Source organism: Mus musculus, chromosome 12, assembly GCF_000001635.26.
Source record: "Mus musculus strain C57BL/6J chromosome 12, GRCm38.p6 C57BL/6J".
NCBI classification, from domain to species: Eukaryota; Metazoa; Chordata; class Mammalia; order Rodentia; family Muridae; genus Mus; species Mus musculus.
In genome coordinates this window covers 110652340-110667153 of record NC_000078.6, presented here as the reverse complement: position 1 = coordinate 110667153, position 14814 = coordinate 110652340, and the positions used below count along the sequence as shown (strand labels likewise).

The 14814-nt window shown below is 52.1% G+C and overlaps 1 protein-coding gene across 1 annotated transcript in view; it reads right to left on the bottom strand.

Annotated features, from left to right (window-relative positions):
- Positions 1-209: 209 nt before the first annotated feature.
- The window catches only part of Dync1h1 (dynein cytoplasmic 1 heavy chain 1), a 65550-nt gene continuing 50945 nt past the window's right edge, over positions 210-14814 (bottom strand). Inside the window, exons 52-77 of the mRNA NM_030238.2 lie at positions 12809-13004; positions 12253-12370; positions 11523-11738; positions 10657-10869; positions 10434-10561; positions 9958-10111; positions 9166-9312; positions 8927-9077; positions 8560-8813; positions 8347-8481; positions 8161-8255; positions 7890-8064; positions 7638-7713; positions 6170-6330; positions 5889-6000; positions 5615-5799; positions 5308-5421; positions 4466-4636; positions 4095-4312; positions 3878-3981; positions 2407-2618; positions 1918-2071; positions 1348-1490; positions 1028-1196; positions 733-860; positions 210-591 (exon numbers count right to left, since the gene is read on the bottom strand). Of these exons, the coding sequence (NP_084514.2) occupies positions 463-591; positions 733-860; positions 1028-1196; positions 1348-1490; positions 1918-2071; positions 2407-2618; positions 3878-3981; positions 4095-4312; positions 4466-4636; positions 5308-5421; positions 5615-5799; positions 5889-6000; positions 6170-6330; positions 7638-7713; positions 7890-8064; positions 8161-8255; positions 8347-8481; positions 8560-8813; positions 8927-9077; positions 9166-9312; positions 9958-10111; positions 10434-10561; positions 10657-10869; positions 11523-11738; positions 12253-12370; positions 12809-13004 (4058 nt within the window). The 3' untranslated portion in view covers positions 210-462. The remainder of the gene's footprint in view (positions 592-732; positions 861-1027; positions 1197-1347; positions 1491-1917; positions 2072-2406; positions 2619-3877; positions 3982-4094; positions 4313-4465; positions 4637-5307; positions 5422-5614; positions 5800-5888; positions 6001-6169; positions 6331-7637; positions 7714-7889; positions 8065-8160; positions 8256-8346; positions 8482-8559; positions 8814-8926; positions 9078-9165; positions 9313-9957; positions 10112-10433; positions 10562-10656; positions 10870-11522; positions 11739-12252; positions 12371-12808; positions 13005-14814) is intronic.

Below are 14814 nucleotides of genomic sequence, written 5' to 3'. Positions count from 1 at the left end.
GAAGTGTGGGAGGATGGACTGGTGGCAGGGCTTAGGTCTGAGAGAGAGAAGGTCCCCAGGGATAGGGGTGTCAGTCACGAACAGAGTTGCTGCCAGGCCTCAGGGAGGAGGTGCAGCTTTCCTGGTCTCACCCTGTTGCTTCTGCATCTGTGACCACGGTGACAAAGGTGAGGTGGGCTGGGACGCAAGGATTCCCACAGCAGACTGAGCAGAGCGGCAAGAGGCGGGAGCCCGTCATGCTTAGTGTTTTATTTACTAAACCCAGCCATTCGGTCAGCCCTCGGACAGCGCACTCTTCTCTTCTCCCATCCCACCGTCTCCAACCGCAGCACCTGTCACCCGCCAACGCGAACCAACCACTTGCTTTCCAGTCCATCAACCCTTCCACACCGTTAAGGATGAATGAAGGTTAAATATTGGGAGTTTCCTATTCCAGAAAGAGGACTGGAGAAAAGTCTAGCTTTACTCAGTGCACAGAACGGCAACTCCACGCTCATAGAAGCTGCGAGGATCTTCCTTTGTAGCAATTTCAAAGTCCACGGTGAAGATGAGGTCTGCCCGGGTGAAGTTCAGGTAGACAGGTAAGGTCACCTGTGAGACAGACAGAGGGACTTTACTGTTCATCAGCTCTAGGGACAAGCTCCCATGGGGGTCCAGGGCTGGGGTGCAGTTGTTTGCACACAAGTAGAGTCCCAGCACGGCAGAGCCAAAGAGCGAGGCCACGACACTTACCACGCTGGCCTTCTTCTCGGCGCTTGTTTGTTTCACCCAGCGCAGCTGTGTGAGGGGGAGGACTGTGGAGATGGCATTGGAGAGTGATAGCTTGTTGTTGCTGCACGTGGCCCCTTGGAGCTTCAGACCTGTGAGGAGATGTGGAGAAGGGGCTGAAGCCATACAGAGCCACACAGCTCGGCTTCCAGGACACCCACAGGCTCAGCTGGGCGGCTCTGCCCAGACACTTTGGGTACATTCATTTGGAAACAGGTTTCACAGAAAGGCCAGGCTGAGAGATCAGACGCCAGCTCACCTGTGACTCCAAAGCTGCAGGCATCAAGGGTGGCACTCTGTGAGGCGGTGACATTGACTTCCAGGCAGAGTTCCTCCAGGGACCAGCTGTTAGCTTGTGCCACATACTGTCTGGTGGCAGTGATGTAGGCCTCAGGTACAAACAGGCCACCCAGGCACACGTGGATGTTCTGTGCAAACAGTGCGGTGGAAAGGAGAGCAGGTCAGGTACAGGCCCTGGTTGTCCTTAGTGCCATCGAGAAAGAACACTTTCTACCCAAGTCCAGGACAATCAGTGCCACTCCTGACCCTACCCCCCTACCCCGGGCCATGCATGCCCACCTTCAGTTCCTTGGCACCACCAGATGCAGCTGCTTGTGAGATGTTCTGCAGCTGTTTGATCCTCTCGCTGAAATCTGACACCCACTGGATCACAGTCATGCCTGCAGGCACTGTGTAATGGGACCAGCTCCGAGGCAAGATCCCTGCAGCAAGGAAGAGAGCCGCAGGCCTCAGCACTAGTTCTGCCAAGTCCCCCTCTGCAGACGTGGCTCAGGCTGGCAGCATCTGCACACCACAGCCCGCTCTCCTGGCTGCGCCTGGTGTTCTGTCCACAACCAGGAAGGCCCTGGGCAAAGCTGTCTCAGTAGTGTGGGGTGCCTGCTTAGAGGTGTTGCAGCGTGCAGTGTGTCTGGACCAGGCCCCGCCCACCCCTCTGTCCTCTTCACTGCATTAACCCTGAAAGTCACAGGAGCTGCCTGTGGAAAACCTAGGGAAAACCAGGGGCGTTGCTAAGACCCCCACTATTGAGGAAGCCTGAAAGAGACACGTGTGGCCTGGGGACTGCAGTGTGCCCGCACATGGGGTGTGGACAGTGGCAGACCAGCTCCCAGCCGCACACCCCATCAGCACCTTTCACCAGCTCATTGATGAGCGTGCGCAGGTAGTTTGTCTGCTTCTTTTTCCCCTCGCACACTTGAACGACGTCAGCAAGATCTTGGCGCACATCTTGGAGTAACTTGGCCCCCATCTTTACTTCTCTCTCAAAGAACCTAAACAAAGGATCCTAAAGCCAGAGAGAAGAGGGCTAAGGACGGGCTCTGTGCAGAGACAAGGCACACCTGGGAGCAGCACCAGAGCTTTTGACCAGACCTTTTTGGGAGCTGGCCAGAGTGCAGTGTGGCCCTGGCCTGATGAATTTCTCTGCCCCTCTCAGATCACAGCTTTCAAAGAGTTTAATTAAAGCGGTGGCCATTCTTTTTTTTTTGTATTTTGGGTTTTCGAGACAGGGTTTCTCTATATAGCCCTGGCTATCCTGGAACTCACTCTGTAGACCAAGCTAGCCTCGAACTCAGAGATCTGCCTGCCTGGGGAGCAGCACGCTGAGCCCAGCCCAGCTACCTTGATGTTCTCCACGGTGCGCTTCAGGGGGCTCAGTGTCTGTGGGATGAGGTGCAGCCAGTTGGACGCCGTGGTGTGCAGTGTCCTCATCCAGGCTGGACGGCCATCGGAGGTGGAGTCCGTCCTTGCCTTCTTCTCCGTCTCTGCGTAGGCCAGGTCATCCTCGTCCTCCAGCATCTGCATCTTCAGCATCTTGCTGATCATGTCCACGCCTAGGCCAGGCCCGGGTGGGGAGGACTTCAGTGGACAGGCCAAGAGCTGTTTGACCATCAGCTCACCACGGCAGCCTGTAGGCTGTCCTCGTGCCACACGTCTACCCCAGGGCAATTAAGACAAAGCCAGACCCAATGGCCTGGTTGTGTGCTGTGAGGCTGTAGCCTGCAGGCCTCAGAAGCCTCACTCAGCCTAAAGGCAGACCCTGCTAGGGGTTTGTGATGGCCACTGGGACTCTTCTGAACTCTGCTCACACAAATGCCACGTTACTAAAAGCACACTGGTGCTAGGCCTGTCCCTCACACTTGGGAATTGATGCCCAGGCTGCTGAGGCTCCCTGCTCTCTGGACTGTGCAAAGAAAGGTGGAGAAGCTGGGCAATGCCCTGGTTCTTGACAGTGTTGATGGGTACAGGGCTTAGGGAAGCGCTGGGTCAAGTGACACCAGCACTGAGAACCAATCAGCCTGTGTGCTGGAGAGACTGCATCCAACCCCACAGGGAGCCGCTCAGCCTCCAGACCAGACACTCATCTTCACACTAAATCCATGTCACAGCCGCTCACTTCCTACTGTCCATGGACACCCCCACCTTCTCATGGTCACCTCCTCCCAGACAACAGGCAAGCTCTCAGAGCGTTCTCCATAGGAGGAGGTAGCTGGGAACACTTCATCTTGCTTCACCTACTTCTGAATGCCTGCACTAGCCCTGCCTGTTTTCTTAGCCTTCCCATAAGGGTCAGGTCAGACCACCAGAAGGACAAGGACAGGGTGTAGCAGGCTGGTGCTATGTTGCTGCTGCTGAGTCACCTCACCTGCTGTTTTTAAAAGTGTCCCATGTCATCCAGGTTAGCCTAGAACTCTCTACCCTATTACCCGTGGGTGCTGGCATCTCAGGGATGAGTTACAAAGCCTGGCTCTAAATGGTTGTTGACTGTGTGGGGGCTTGCTCTCAGAGCTCTGCCTAGCTTGTTAGGCTCTGGATTCTACCACCAATGCCGTGAAAAGTAAAACTGACTTAATACAAGGTATGCTGTGTTGTTTGAGGCATGCTGTGTAGACTGGATGTTGAACTCCACGGTTTTCTGCCTTTGGCTCCAGGCTAGGGCACAGCCTGCATACCACCAAGCCTCCATCAGTGCTTCCAACTCCTGAACTAAAGCTAGCCCTCAAACCTTCTTTTCAGGACTCCCCATGAACAAGCCCTTCCAGCAAGGCTTAGGGTGGGCAGGGGTCCAGGAGTGAGGGGACTCACTACCCACCTTGGGTGGTAAGCAGGACCCTTTCAGCATTGTTGGGGAGGCCCAGCCATGAGGGTGTCTGGGCGTCAGGCAGCAGCTCCACCCACTGCACAAACTCCTCTCGCCTGAGAAAGCAGGACATTTGGAATCAGAGTCCGGTAGACTGTGGCTCCAAACACGCTTTCCCCCCAAACACCCCTCCCCCAAGCCTGACTTCTGTTCCCACATGCGGCCGCACCTGATACCATCAGGCATCTGGATGTCCTTGTGCCCGTCAACCTTGCACGCCAGCTTGAATTCACTGTCGAAGCTGCGGGTGGTGAACAGCCGCTCCAGGAAGGTGTTGAGCAGACGCTGGTCGAACTCATTGTCCACCCGCCCACCATAGATGGACTGCGCCATCAGGGTCTTCAGGGCAGACCATGGGATCTTATCCGGTGAGATGTTCTGCCGGCCCTGGGGAGGACAGAGGCTGGGTTACATGTGTACCCTGGAGGGGCCAGCTTTCTGCTGCAGTCTAGTTCTGGCTGCTACAAAGTATCAGCCCTCCCTTGAGTTCAGATCCACTGTCTGCCCCCATCACGGGATGGGTGATGTAGCCTAACTTGCCTTGGCTGTGTCGTCCAGCCACGTGTCCACCGTGTCACAAGCTGATCGAAGGTCAGATTCTCCAAATTCGTACTTCTTTGACCACCCCAGTGGAGCATAGCGCAGGCGCTCTTGGATGATGGCATGGAACCAAGCCAGCAGGAAATACAAGCGGGCGCGCTCATTTGGAGACTAGATGAAGAAAATGACCACAGACAGATTCGTCAGAAAGCATGTGTTTGTCTAAGGAAACCAGATCCTACTTCAGAAGCAAAGATCTGCAGAACAAGCCACCCCCACCCTTCAACCATCTGACCGGCAGCGCAGGCAGCACCAGAATCAAGCAATATGGCTGACCAAAGCACCTAGCTTTCTAAAGATCCGGATTGGCAGAATGGCCCTTGAATTTAGACAGGTTTCTAGAAGATTGGCTTTTATTTATTTATTATATGTATGAGCACACCATTGCTCTCTTCATGCACACCAGTAGAGTGCATCGGATCCCATTACAGATGGTTGTGAGCCCCCATGTGGTTGCTGGGAACTGAACTCAGGACCTCTGGAAGGACAGTCAGTGCTCTTAACCGCTGAGCCACCTCTCCAGTCCAGAAGATAGGCTTTCTTAAAATGTAGATTTCAGCACCTAACAAAACACCTGAAAACCTCAAGAGCTGAAGGTACCCTGTCCTCATGTGGCACAGGGACAGCGCACGCTCTGCAGAGGACTGAGGGCCACAGCTCTGCGGGGTGCATCTGCTCGCTTGGCAACATTCCTCACTCTTCTGCCTTCCCAGCGGGCACAGGCAGGAACCTGCTCGTGGGTTTATATACACGTGTGTTCAGAGAGAGCGAGCGCGCTTTACCTTGCATATCCTAGAGACAGGGATGCTGCTAAATGTCCTCAGCATGTTGGCTTTCACTCCGGGTGGTGGCTCAAACACAAAGATCCGACCAGCACGGAGCAGGTTCACGGGCACCTGAGGGAGAAGGTAGTCTCTGTGATTGATGTCTTCTTTTATTTTGGAGAGACAATGTGTGGTTGACCTCAAGCTTGCAGCAATCCTCCTGTCCCAGCATCACAAGTTCTGGGGTTGCAGACATGTGACCACACCCAGCTGACCCACTGGTTCTGATAAAGGCTTGACAGAGGCACCAGCACCCTCAGCTCACCTTGGGGTTGATCTCCATGGTGAGGAAAAGTCGGAAGCAGGCGTGGGGCTGCAGGGAGTGCAGCTTCTTCTCCAGCTGCATCAGCCAGCCCGGGGCCAGGTGCACGTTCTTCAACATCACCCACCTGCCTGACTTCACGGCGGTGTTGATGGCCTTATCTGCTTGGTTAAAGCCTTCTGCTGAGCCTGAGACAAGGAAGACAAGTGTGAACCACGGCAGGCAGCCTTATGCTTCCAGGCTGCCCGGTGTTCACGAAACCAGCACACATCCTTACCGATGGCAATAGACGTGATCTGCGTGTTCTGCTCTGCTGCGAGGTCCTCAACATGTCCGCTGGCATCATACCCAGGCACAGAGCACATCAGGACAGGTGTGTTTGGCTTCACCTGTAAATGACATGGCACACCCCAGATGACGGGTTATAAGACAGGACCTGTCAGGAGAAGGCCTGAGGGTAGTGTTGGCTCGGGGAAGACTGCAGCCAAGAAGCAGTGTGTCTGGGCTATATCACAGGGTGCATGGGGAGCAGGGATGGGGCACGAGGACATCCATTACCTCTGTGCCCACAATGTGGGTGAGGTCGAGAGGCTGCTCCATGATGGACATGAAGGACTCTCCGAGGTTTGTGGAAACAAACATGTGGGCCATGGCCAACAGGCGGTCGGGTCGGAAGGCTTGAATCAGGAGCAGGCGGTGGATGGCCTGCCCAATGGGAGCTGAAACGAGGCGTGGCAAGGGAGGGTAAAGGTGCTGACATCTCCACCAGAGCACCAGCTCAGCCAGGCACGAAGCCCCCGAGATCCAGCTCGGACCCCAGCCTCCTGTTTCTCTTGGACCCAGGGAGCGTCTGTCTTTGTTCCAATGTCGTATTAGATACCTGGCGGTAAGGTCTTTTTTTTTTTTTTTTTTTCCATTTTTTATTAGGTATTTAGCTCATTTACATTTCCAATGCTATACCAAAAGTCCCCCTTACCCACCCACCCCCACTCCCCTACCCACCCACTCCCCCCTGGCGGTAAGGTCTTACCACTGGTGTGGGGTATATTATTATTTTTTTAGACAGGATATCACTATGTAGCTGTGGGAAGCATTGAAGTCACACTAAATTAGGCTTGAACTCTGAGATCTACATGCCTCTGCCTCCTCAGTGTTGGTATTAAAGGCATGTGTTATCATGCTTAGCAAAATAAGTAAATAAAACATCTTTGAGACAAGGTCTCTTTATATGGAGTGGGGCTATGTTGGCTGCCCTGGGGGAATTTTTATGTTGCATGTGTATGTGTGGCGGCCACATGCAGTTCATGACAACTAGTGGGGCTGGTTCTCTCAGCACATGGGTCACAGGGATGGAACTCAGGTCTTTACCTATGTGGCACTCACAGGTGCACTCAAAGAGTCTTTATGACACAAAGATAATCCCCACTCATCTTTGTTAGGCATTGCTTTCACTCCAATAAGATGAACTCAATCACCTTATGCCTGCTAGGTAAGTATTCTATAGTTGAGCTATGTTCCTAGCCCGCTCCAGCCTCTGATGGTCACTGGTGATAACGTGAGGGGGAATCAGAAATCTGATCTTCCCTCCGCCAACGTAGGAGCCATCTCCCTAAATGGTTTCCTAAAATGGTGATTTTGTTATTTTGAGGCAAGAGCTCATTATTTAGCTTAGGCTGGCCTTAAATTGTCAACCTTCCTTTTTTTTTTTTTTTTTTTTTGGAGACAGGGTTTCTCTGTGTAACCCTGGCTGTCCTGGAATTCACTTTGTAGACCAGAAATCCACCTGCCTCTGTCTCCCAAGTACTGGGATTAAAGGTGTGCGCCACCATGCCCAACTAGCTGTCAACCTTCCTACTTCAGTCTCCTGAGTAGCTGGGACTCAGAGTCTGTCTACACTCCAGACTGGCTTCCTAACAAGCCTGACTGATGCCCAAGTACCTCTCTAAGGATCAGTGCCTCCTTCTGAGGAACAACACCCCAACCTTACAGGCCTGAGAGAGGACAGCCGGGGCTGGCTCTGACTCACTTGTAGGCGTTTCCTCGCTCCAGAGGTATGGCACGGTCTGCTCTGGTGAACTGCTATCCAGCCAAATGCCAAACTGCTGTAGAGACAATAGGTTAAGTGTCACCATGGTACAGGAATAATTGGTGTGTGGTCCTGGGCATGCAGCTTTGGTCTTGCTCTATTAGATAAACAGACCTTTAGGGCCCACGCAGTCATGCATGCAGTAGCTGCTCACTGACAGGTCTCACACGGAACACTCGAAAGGACACTTACCTCATCTGCCTGCACCTTGGCAATCAGATCTTTAAATGCAGGCAGACAGCTCAACCTCACGACAGCTTCTGCCTGCTCTACGGTCAGGCCCTGGATTTTGGGGGTGGAGCCAGCACTCAGCACAATCTCCTTCCCTCTGAGGAAGTGCTGGAACTCTGCATCATAGGTGGGCTCCCTGTGAAGTGGGGGACAGGTCAGGCAGGTGCCTTTACACAGAATGCATGCTAGGGCAGCCCGCAGAGCCACATCACTGCTGAGCAGCCTGCCTCACCCCACGGTGCCTTTCAGCTTGATCCTCGCTAGCAGCATGGCGAAGGTGATGTGGTCCTGGTGCAGCATGCCTCGAGCCACTCGGTTAAAGGCCACCTGGGAAGCGAGAGAGAGGGGATGGTGGTGGTCTGGAGGCCACACTTCCACACCCTTGCACCAGACAGAAGCAAGCTCCTATACGCTCTACCTGGAAGAGGTCCTTGGTTATGATGGAGAGGCGCTGTGTGTGATCGGTGGCACCCTTCAGGTTGGGGTTCTCATACAGCACGTTGTGGTAGATGTCCAGGAAGAACTGCAGAGAGTACTGGTACAGGAAGTGAACCTGGAGGAAGCCATGTGACCATCAGAGTGTGCCTTGGGCCACAGCTGGGAACCAGAGCTGCTGTGCCAATGGCCTCACCTGCTTCAAGGACTCCATAGTGAAGTAGATGCTGCTGCAGGCAGTGGACAGCGGCAGGTACTGCTGGGACACGGTCTCCACCTCCTGCATGACAATATCTGTCTCCTCCACCTTTCTGGTAACCTCGGCAGCTTCCCGCTTCAGATTCTCCAGGGTTGTAATGATGGTGTCGTCATCCAGAATGCGGCCTTTTACCTCATTCAGAGCTTGGAGCAGAGACTTTTCAAGCTGCCGTAAACGGAGTTGGAACTCCCCTGTGACAAGACAGATTTGTGTCACTCTGCCACTGGGGAGCAGTGTCACCCTCACCCTCCGGAGCTCAGCCTGCTACCCAACTCGGTTGGGAAGCCAGGGACCAGAGGCACACCTTGCAGTTTCAGGAGGTCGGAGCGCTTCTCGTCCACGTCTGGCCTTTCTGCTTTAAGCACTTCATTGAGACACTGGCTCTGTAAACTGCTGCGGGTGACGGTGAAGTTCACAAAGGTCACCCGGGAGCAGAGGTCTGGTGGGAACTCCACCTGTCAGGACACAAGACAGACCGGTTGGCTCTCTCCGCTCCAAACCTACCAGCATCATGGTGATCTATGGAAGAGTCTCACTGCTTACAGTTGGGTCTCGGGTAGACAGAAAGATGACAAAGGATGGTGACAGGTCTATGTCTTGGTCACCGAGGGTAATCAGCACCCTCCCTCCTGTTCGCCGAACTTCACGGTTCAGTACTGGATTCAAAACTGGATCGTAGCTTTCCACATCCTGTGTATGGCACACACAGAAGACAGCCATCAACTTCCTATCCGGGCCAGTGCACCACTCATGAGCCCGGGACCTGCCTTATACCTTAGAGGAAGCTAAAAAGGAGGTTTGCCTTTTTAAAGAAATTGTTGTTGGGTTGGGGCATGGATGTGACTGAGTGGCAGAACACTTTTCTTGTAGTGTGAGGCCCGGGTTCCACCCCAGCACCAAACAAAAACCCAGTTTTTTCCAGACAGGCTTTCTCTGTGTAGCCCTGGTTGGCCTAAACTCGCTCTGTAGACCAGAATGGCCTTGAACTCAGAGATGTACCTACCTCTGCCTCCCTAAAGATGTGCATTACCACTGCCTGGTCATTGGTTTTGAGACAGGATCTTTTTATGGCTATTTTGGAGCACTCTGTGTAGACTAGCCTGGCCTTAAACTTAAGAAATCTTCCTGCCTCTGTCTTCTGAGTGCTGGGATTAAAGGCGTGCACCACCAGGCCTGGCTTTTTTTTTTGTTTGTGTGTTTGTTTTAGCATCAAACCCCATTCAAATACAAAGTTCAAATAAATTCTACTGGTGTTTGTGCTATGTAATTTCCATTTACTTCACAGCAACCACAGATGCGCCTAGGAGGAGTGACAATTCAAACACAGACACAAACCTGGACAAGAAGGGGATTGCCAAATCTCAGAGCACTCTCCAAATTCTTCCGGAAGGCATCATCTAAGAAGCTGGTCCTTGTGATCTTCCGGTCCTTATATTCATTCATGATGAATTCTGTGGCCTGTCCGGAGGGGTCGATGATCAGCGGGTACCTGAGGGTAAAGTGACATGTGATTAGGTCAAAGCTCCATCAGGAAAGTCAGTCTCCTGATCGGATGGGAAGAGACCATTACTCCAGACAGGCAATCTCTACACACTGCCAGACTCCTAAACAGATGCGACTTAAATCAAGATATCTCCCGGAAAAGCTGTGGTAAGCAGAACTCACTAAGATGTAAAGACAAACGCTGACCTCTTAGCACTGCCTCCCCACAACCACTTCTCCTTCCCTTTCTTCAAACAAGCTGTGTGAGTACAATTTAACAGGACGCCCACACCAATCTCTAGCTGCACCTTCGGCCTAAGAGCACACACCTATTGAATCGTTTTAGCATGATGGCATTCTCTGTGCACAGGTCGTCGGCAGGCAGAGAGCTGGCCTGCCAGCGGAGGCGTTCGTCAGCATTGGAGAGGTACTCCGTCCTTGCAATGTCTGTGCGGAACTGAAAGAGGACACTGGTTATCCATCTCCTGTGACTGTCAGACTGTGCCAGCGCAACTGTGCCCAGGCCGACTCTTCTCTTTGAGTGCCTCTTACCTGGATGTTGGCTTGCTGTAAGTGATGAGACCAGGTGGTGAACAAGTTCTGGCGCATTTGCTGGTCAAAGTAGCCAGCGTAAGCAATGAAGGCCGCCGACAGGAGGCAGTCCCCAGCAATGGTAGACATCTGGTTTTTGAAAGTTTCACTCGTCTTTTCCCAACGTTCCCTTTCGGCAGATAAACTCTTTAGAAGTGCAGTGCTCCGGTTTACCTAAGGGAGGACAAAGAAATCAAATGACATGTTTAGGACCACACCGAACACTACAAAGGAATTCATTCACTGGGTCACTGAGAGGCCATCAAGCCTAATGACTTGAGTTCCATCCCTGAGACCTACACAGTGGGAGGAGAAGACCAACTTAACAAAAGTGTCCTCTGGTTTCCACATGTGGCATGGACCGCACATGCTTGACCCTTAAATTAATGAGAACACAGAAAGGATCTACATTGTGTGCAGGGCCTGAGGAGGACTAAAAGCACTCAGACCGTCCAGAGTCCTGGCGAGGCGAGACTGTGGTGGACACTAAGCGGCCCAGGTGCTGGGATCTCTTCAGAGTACCAGCCAAAGGCAGAGGCTAACTTTTAGCCTGAGGAGAGGACCAGCTGGGTGTGGCCAGGAGGGAAGGCAGGCTGGCTAGTAAGGAGGAAGTGAGTGCAAGCCAATGTACTGAGTGCAAAGCCAGGACTGCGAGACACACACACACACACACACACACACACACACACGACATACACGTATACCCAGAGACACAGACACCCAAGCTCACTGCCTCAGCAAGCCCAATGCTGCTGAGCCCATCAGCACTGTTGACCTTGGCTTCCCGCAGGTAACTATGGAGACTATGGGGTGGCAGGAAGGCTGACCTTTGCTTCCACAGCTGCCAGGTCTGCCTTGATGGCCTGGGCCTCAGAGATGAGGACAGCGTACTCCTCCTTGTAGCGGGCAATGCTGGCTTCCAGGTCCCTGATCATCTGCTCCACCTCATTGGCTTTCTGCTGGTTGTCCTTGGCGTCATCTTCCAGCTTCTGCAGCTCATTCCTCAGGGGCTCCACTCGCTTTAACATGTCTGCATAATTGAGCTGGGAAGGCAAAGCACAGGGTGAAATGTGTGGCATGCCGTAATGACACCCATGCCTTAGTGTAGCCACATAAACAGAAACCAGGATGGTGGCTTGTGCTTGTGACCCTGGCGTGCGGAGGCTGAAGCAGCCTGGGTTATAAAGTAGACTCTCTCTCTCACAAGCCTGTGGGGGGTAGAGGACCGGCTCAGCAGTGAGGAGCAAGGCAAGGCCTTCCCAAACACTCATTCAGGGAGCTCCCCGCTTCCTGCACTCCAGCTTCAGGAAGTCTGAGCCCTTCCTGGGCTCCTCAATTACTTGCACTCATGTGCACACATCCACAACAGACACACACAGATGTGGGAAAAAAAATAATGTAAATGAACCTTAAAAAAAAACAAAACAAAACAAAAAGTAACTAAGTCCAAACCCAAACAGAAAACCCAGTCAATCGCCACAGCAGCAGCACTGAGCAAGTAGAAACCAAGTGACAGAGCCGTGGCCTCTCACCTGCAGCGCTGGCTTAGGGACCTACCTGTGCAATCGCCCACTTCACCATAGGACCACAAGCCAGGGAAGCCCGGTTGACGATCTCATAGTTGTAACTGGGGTTGGACATGTAGTTTTTCTTCATCTTCTCTCGTATGGCATCACTGAGAGAGGGAATTATTTCTAAGCATGCACAGAATAAAAATGTGTTTCCATGCAAGACAAGTAAAGGGCTAGCACGTACGATGCTGCTGTGCCCTGGTTCTCAGAGGAAGCTGACAGGGCCAACGAGGACAGGCACACTGGCTCTGCCCTCCTCACTACAGTAACTCCAGCCAGTCCTGGTGCAACAGATGGAAGAGCCCTGCTCGGCTGGGGCAAGCACTCACAGCTCGGGAGGATTTAACTGACCGCTGGCAGAAGTGATATCAAAAACGTATGCAGAGGAGAATGCTAGCTTTCTCTCTCAGGCATTCTGAAAAGGCACCAGTGGGATGAGTGTGACCACGTTCCCGTCTGGTAGATGACATGCCAGAGTACAACAAGCAGAGCCTCTCCCAGATGTGCTCACGCCTCCCCCACAGCTGCAGCGACAGCCTCACCTGATCTCCTCAGCCGAGAAGTTGACGATGGTGGGGATGAAGTTCTCTCTCATGATGATGGAGCGGATCTGCTTCCAGTCCGTGGTGCTCTCACCAAGCAGCAGGCAGATGGACTCCAGAGCCAGCTTCACAGCTGCAGGAGGGTTGGCCATGGACCTCACCTCCACCAGGTGCTGCTTCTTGATGGACTTCACAGCTGCTCAGCAGGCGTGGGATGGGGGAGACAGACAGCATCCAAGTGAGGACCAACCATGACCACCAGGGCTCCCGCTCCACTCAGAGAGGCTGGAGAAGGGCCGAGTCTGCTAGACAGCATCCCTGACCTCCCCCAGGCTAAGGCAAGCTGTTCCTTGGAAACACTCTGCATAGTTTCAAGAACTACATTTCCCATTCTATGAAGCCAGGTACGCTGCCTATTCTCCACTGGTGATGGAACGGTTTCTGTCTGATCAGAAACTTGTCATAATTTCCTTTCATAGAAGACTTCATAAGAGATTTTCTTCTACTTCTATCATGTTTAATATTCCAAATAGATTTTAAAAACTGGCTGAGTGAATATTACTTTTAGCTTCAGAAGAAGCTTCATGTATATATAAGAGGCAGTTAACTCATAAATTATTTTGATGACTTAAAAAATGTAAATACTGAGTTGTGTATTTTAAAGTTGTGTATTTTAAAATAAATTGTATTAGTTTAACAAAAATAAAACCAAACAAACAAGAATTACATTTCCAACCAACAACAGTAATTTTCTCATTCTATTTTTAATTTTAATTTTACTTTATTTTTGTCTTTTTGAGACAGTGTCCTCCCTATGTAGGCTAGCTGTCCTGGAACTCACTCTGTAGATCAGGCTGGCTTTGAACTCACAGAGTTCCACCTACCCTTGCCTCCCGCCACCGCACCCGGCTGTTTTCTCTTTTAACACATATAGGAGAGGGGAACTTTTCAGAGAAGATGACTTGTTCTCCTAGAAGATAAAGCCTCCATTTTTGCTTTCTGAGGCAGATAGCAACCCCAAGCCACAGACAGGCTGAGGCCTGCGCAAGCCTCAATAATCTGCTACAATCTACAGCTGTTCCAAACAGAAGCCAGCACCTTTCAAAACTGAAATGCAGTAGTAAAATACTTTTTATTACTCAACAGAAAAGTTATCCTTCATATCCACCTGCATGGAAAACCACAGCCCAACATGGGCGCTCTGCTCCAGCATTCCGAAGGCCTTTTAGGAACGGGGTTAGGATGACCAGTGACCAGCAAGCTAGTCACCACTGGCCATGGTCGCACACCCAAGTCACTGAGACAGTGACACTTCCTCAAGACTTCAAGTCAGGAAGGACCAAACAAAGTATTGGAAATGTATGGTACAAGACTATAACCCCAGCACCCAGGAAGCCGAGGAAGGAGGACCCCAAGTTCAAGGGCAGCCTGGGAGGCAGAGTGACCCAGGGAAAACCCCACTACCACCAACAAAAAGCCCCAACACAAAAGAGCAGCACTAATGTTGTTTTTAGCCAGCCAGGTAAGTGATCAGCCCCTAAGCAGCACAGCCTAGGCTGTGACTAGGCTGGCCTCAAACTCAGAACTGCCTGCCTGTGTCATTCAAGTGCTGGGATTAGAGGTGTGCAGCACAGTGTATATTTTGCCTGCAGGTATGTATGTGTATCATGTGTTTGCAGTGCCTGAGGTGGCCAGGAGAGGAGACTGAACTATCAATCCGTGTTACAGGTAGGTAAGACCTGTAGGACGTGGGTGCTGGGAACTGAACCCAGACCCTCTGCAAGAGCAGATACGGCTCTTAGCTGCTCAGCCGTCTTCCCAGCCCCCACTCTTTTACTTGTTTTTGAGAGTGGGTCTCAGTATTTTCCTGCCTTGGCTTCACTAGTCCTTGTGATCACAGGCTTGTGGCACGAGGCTTCTCAAGACAAGATTTTTGCTAGTTTTCTCTTAAGAGAAGGGCTTTATTACAGTGAATTCAGATAGTGTCATGTGAGCTCTAAGAGGAG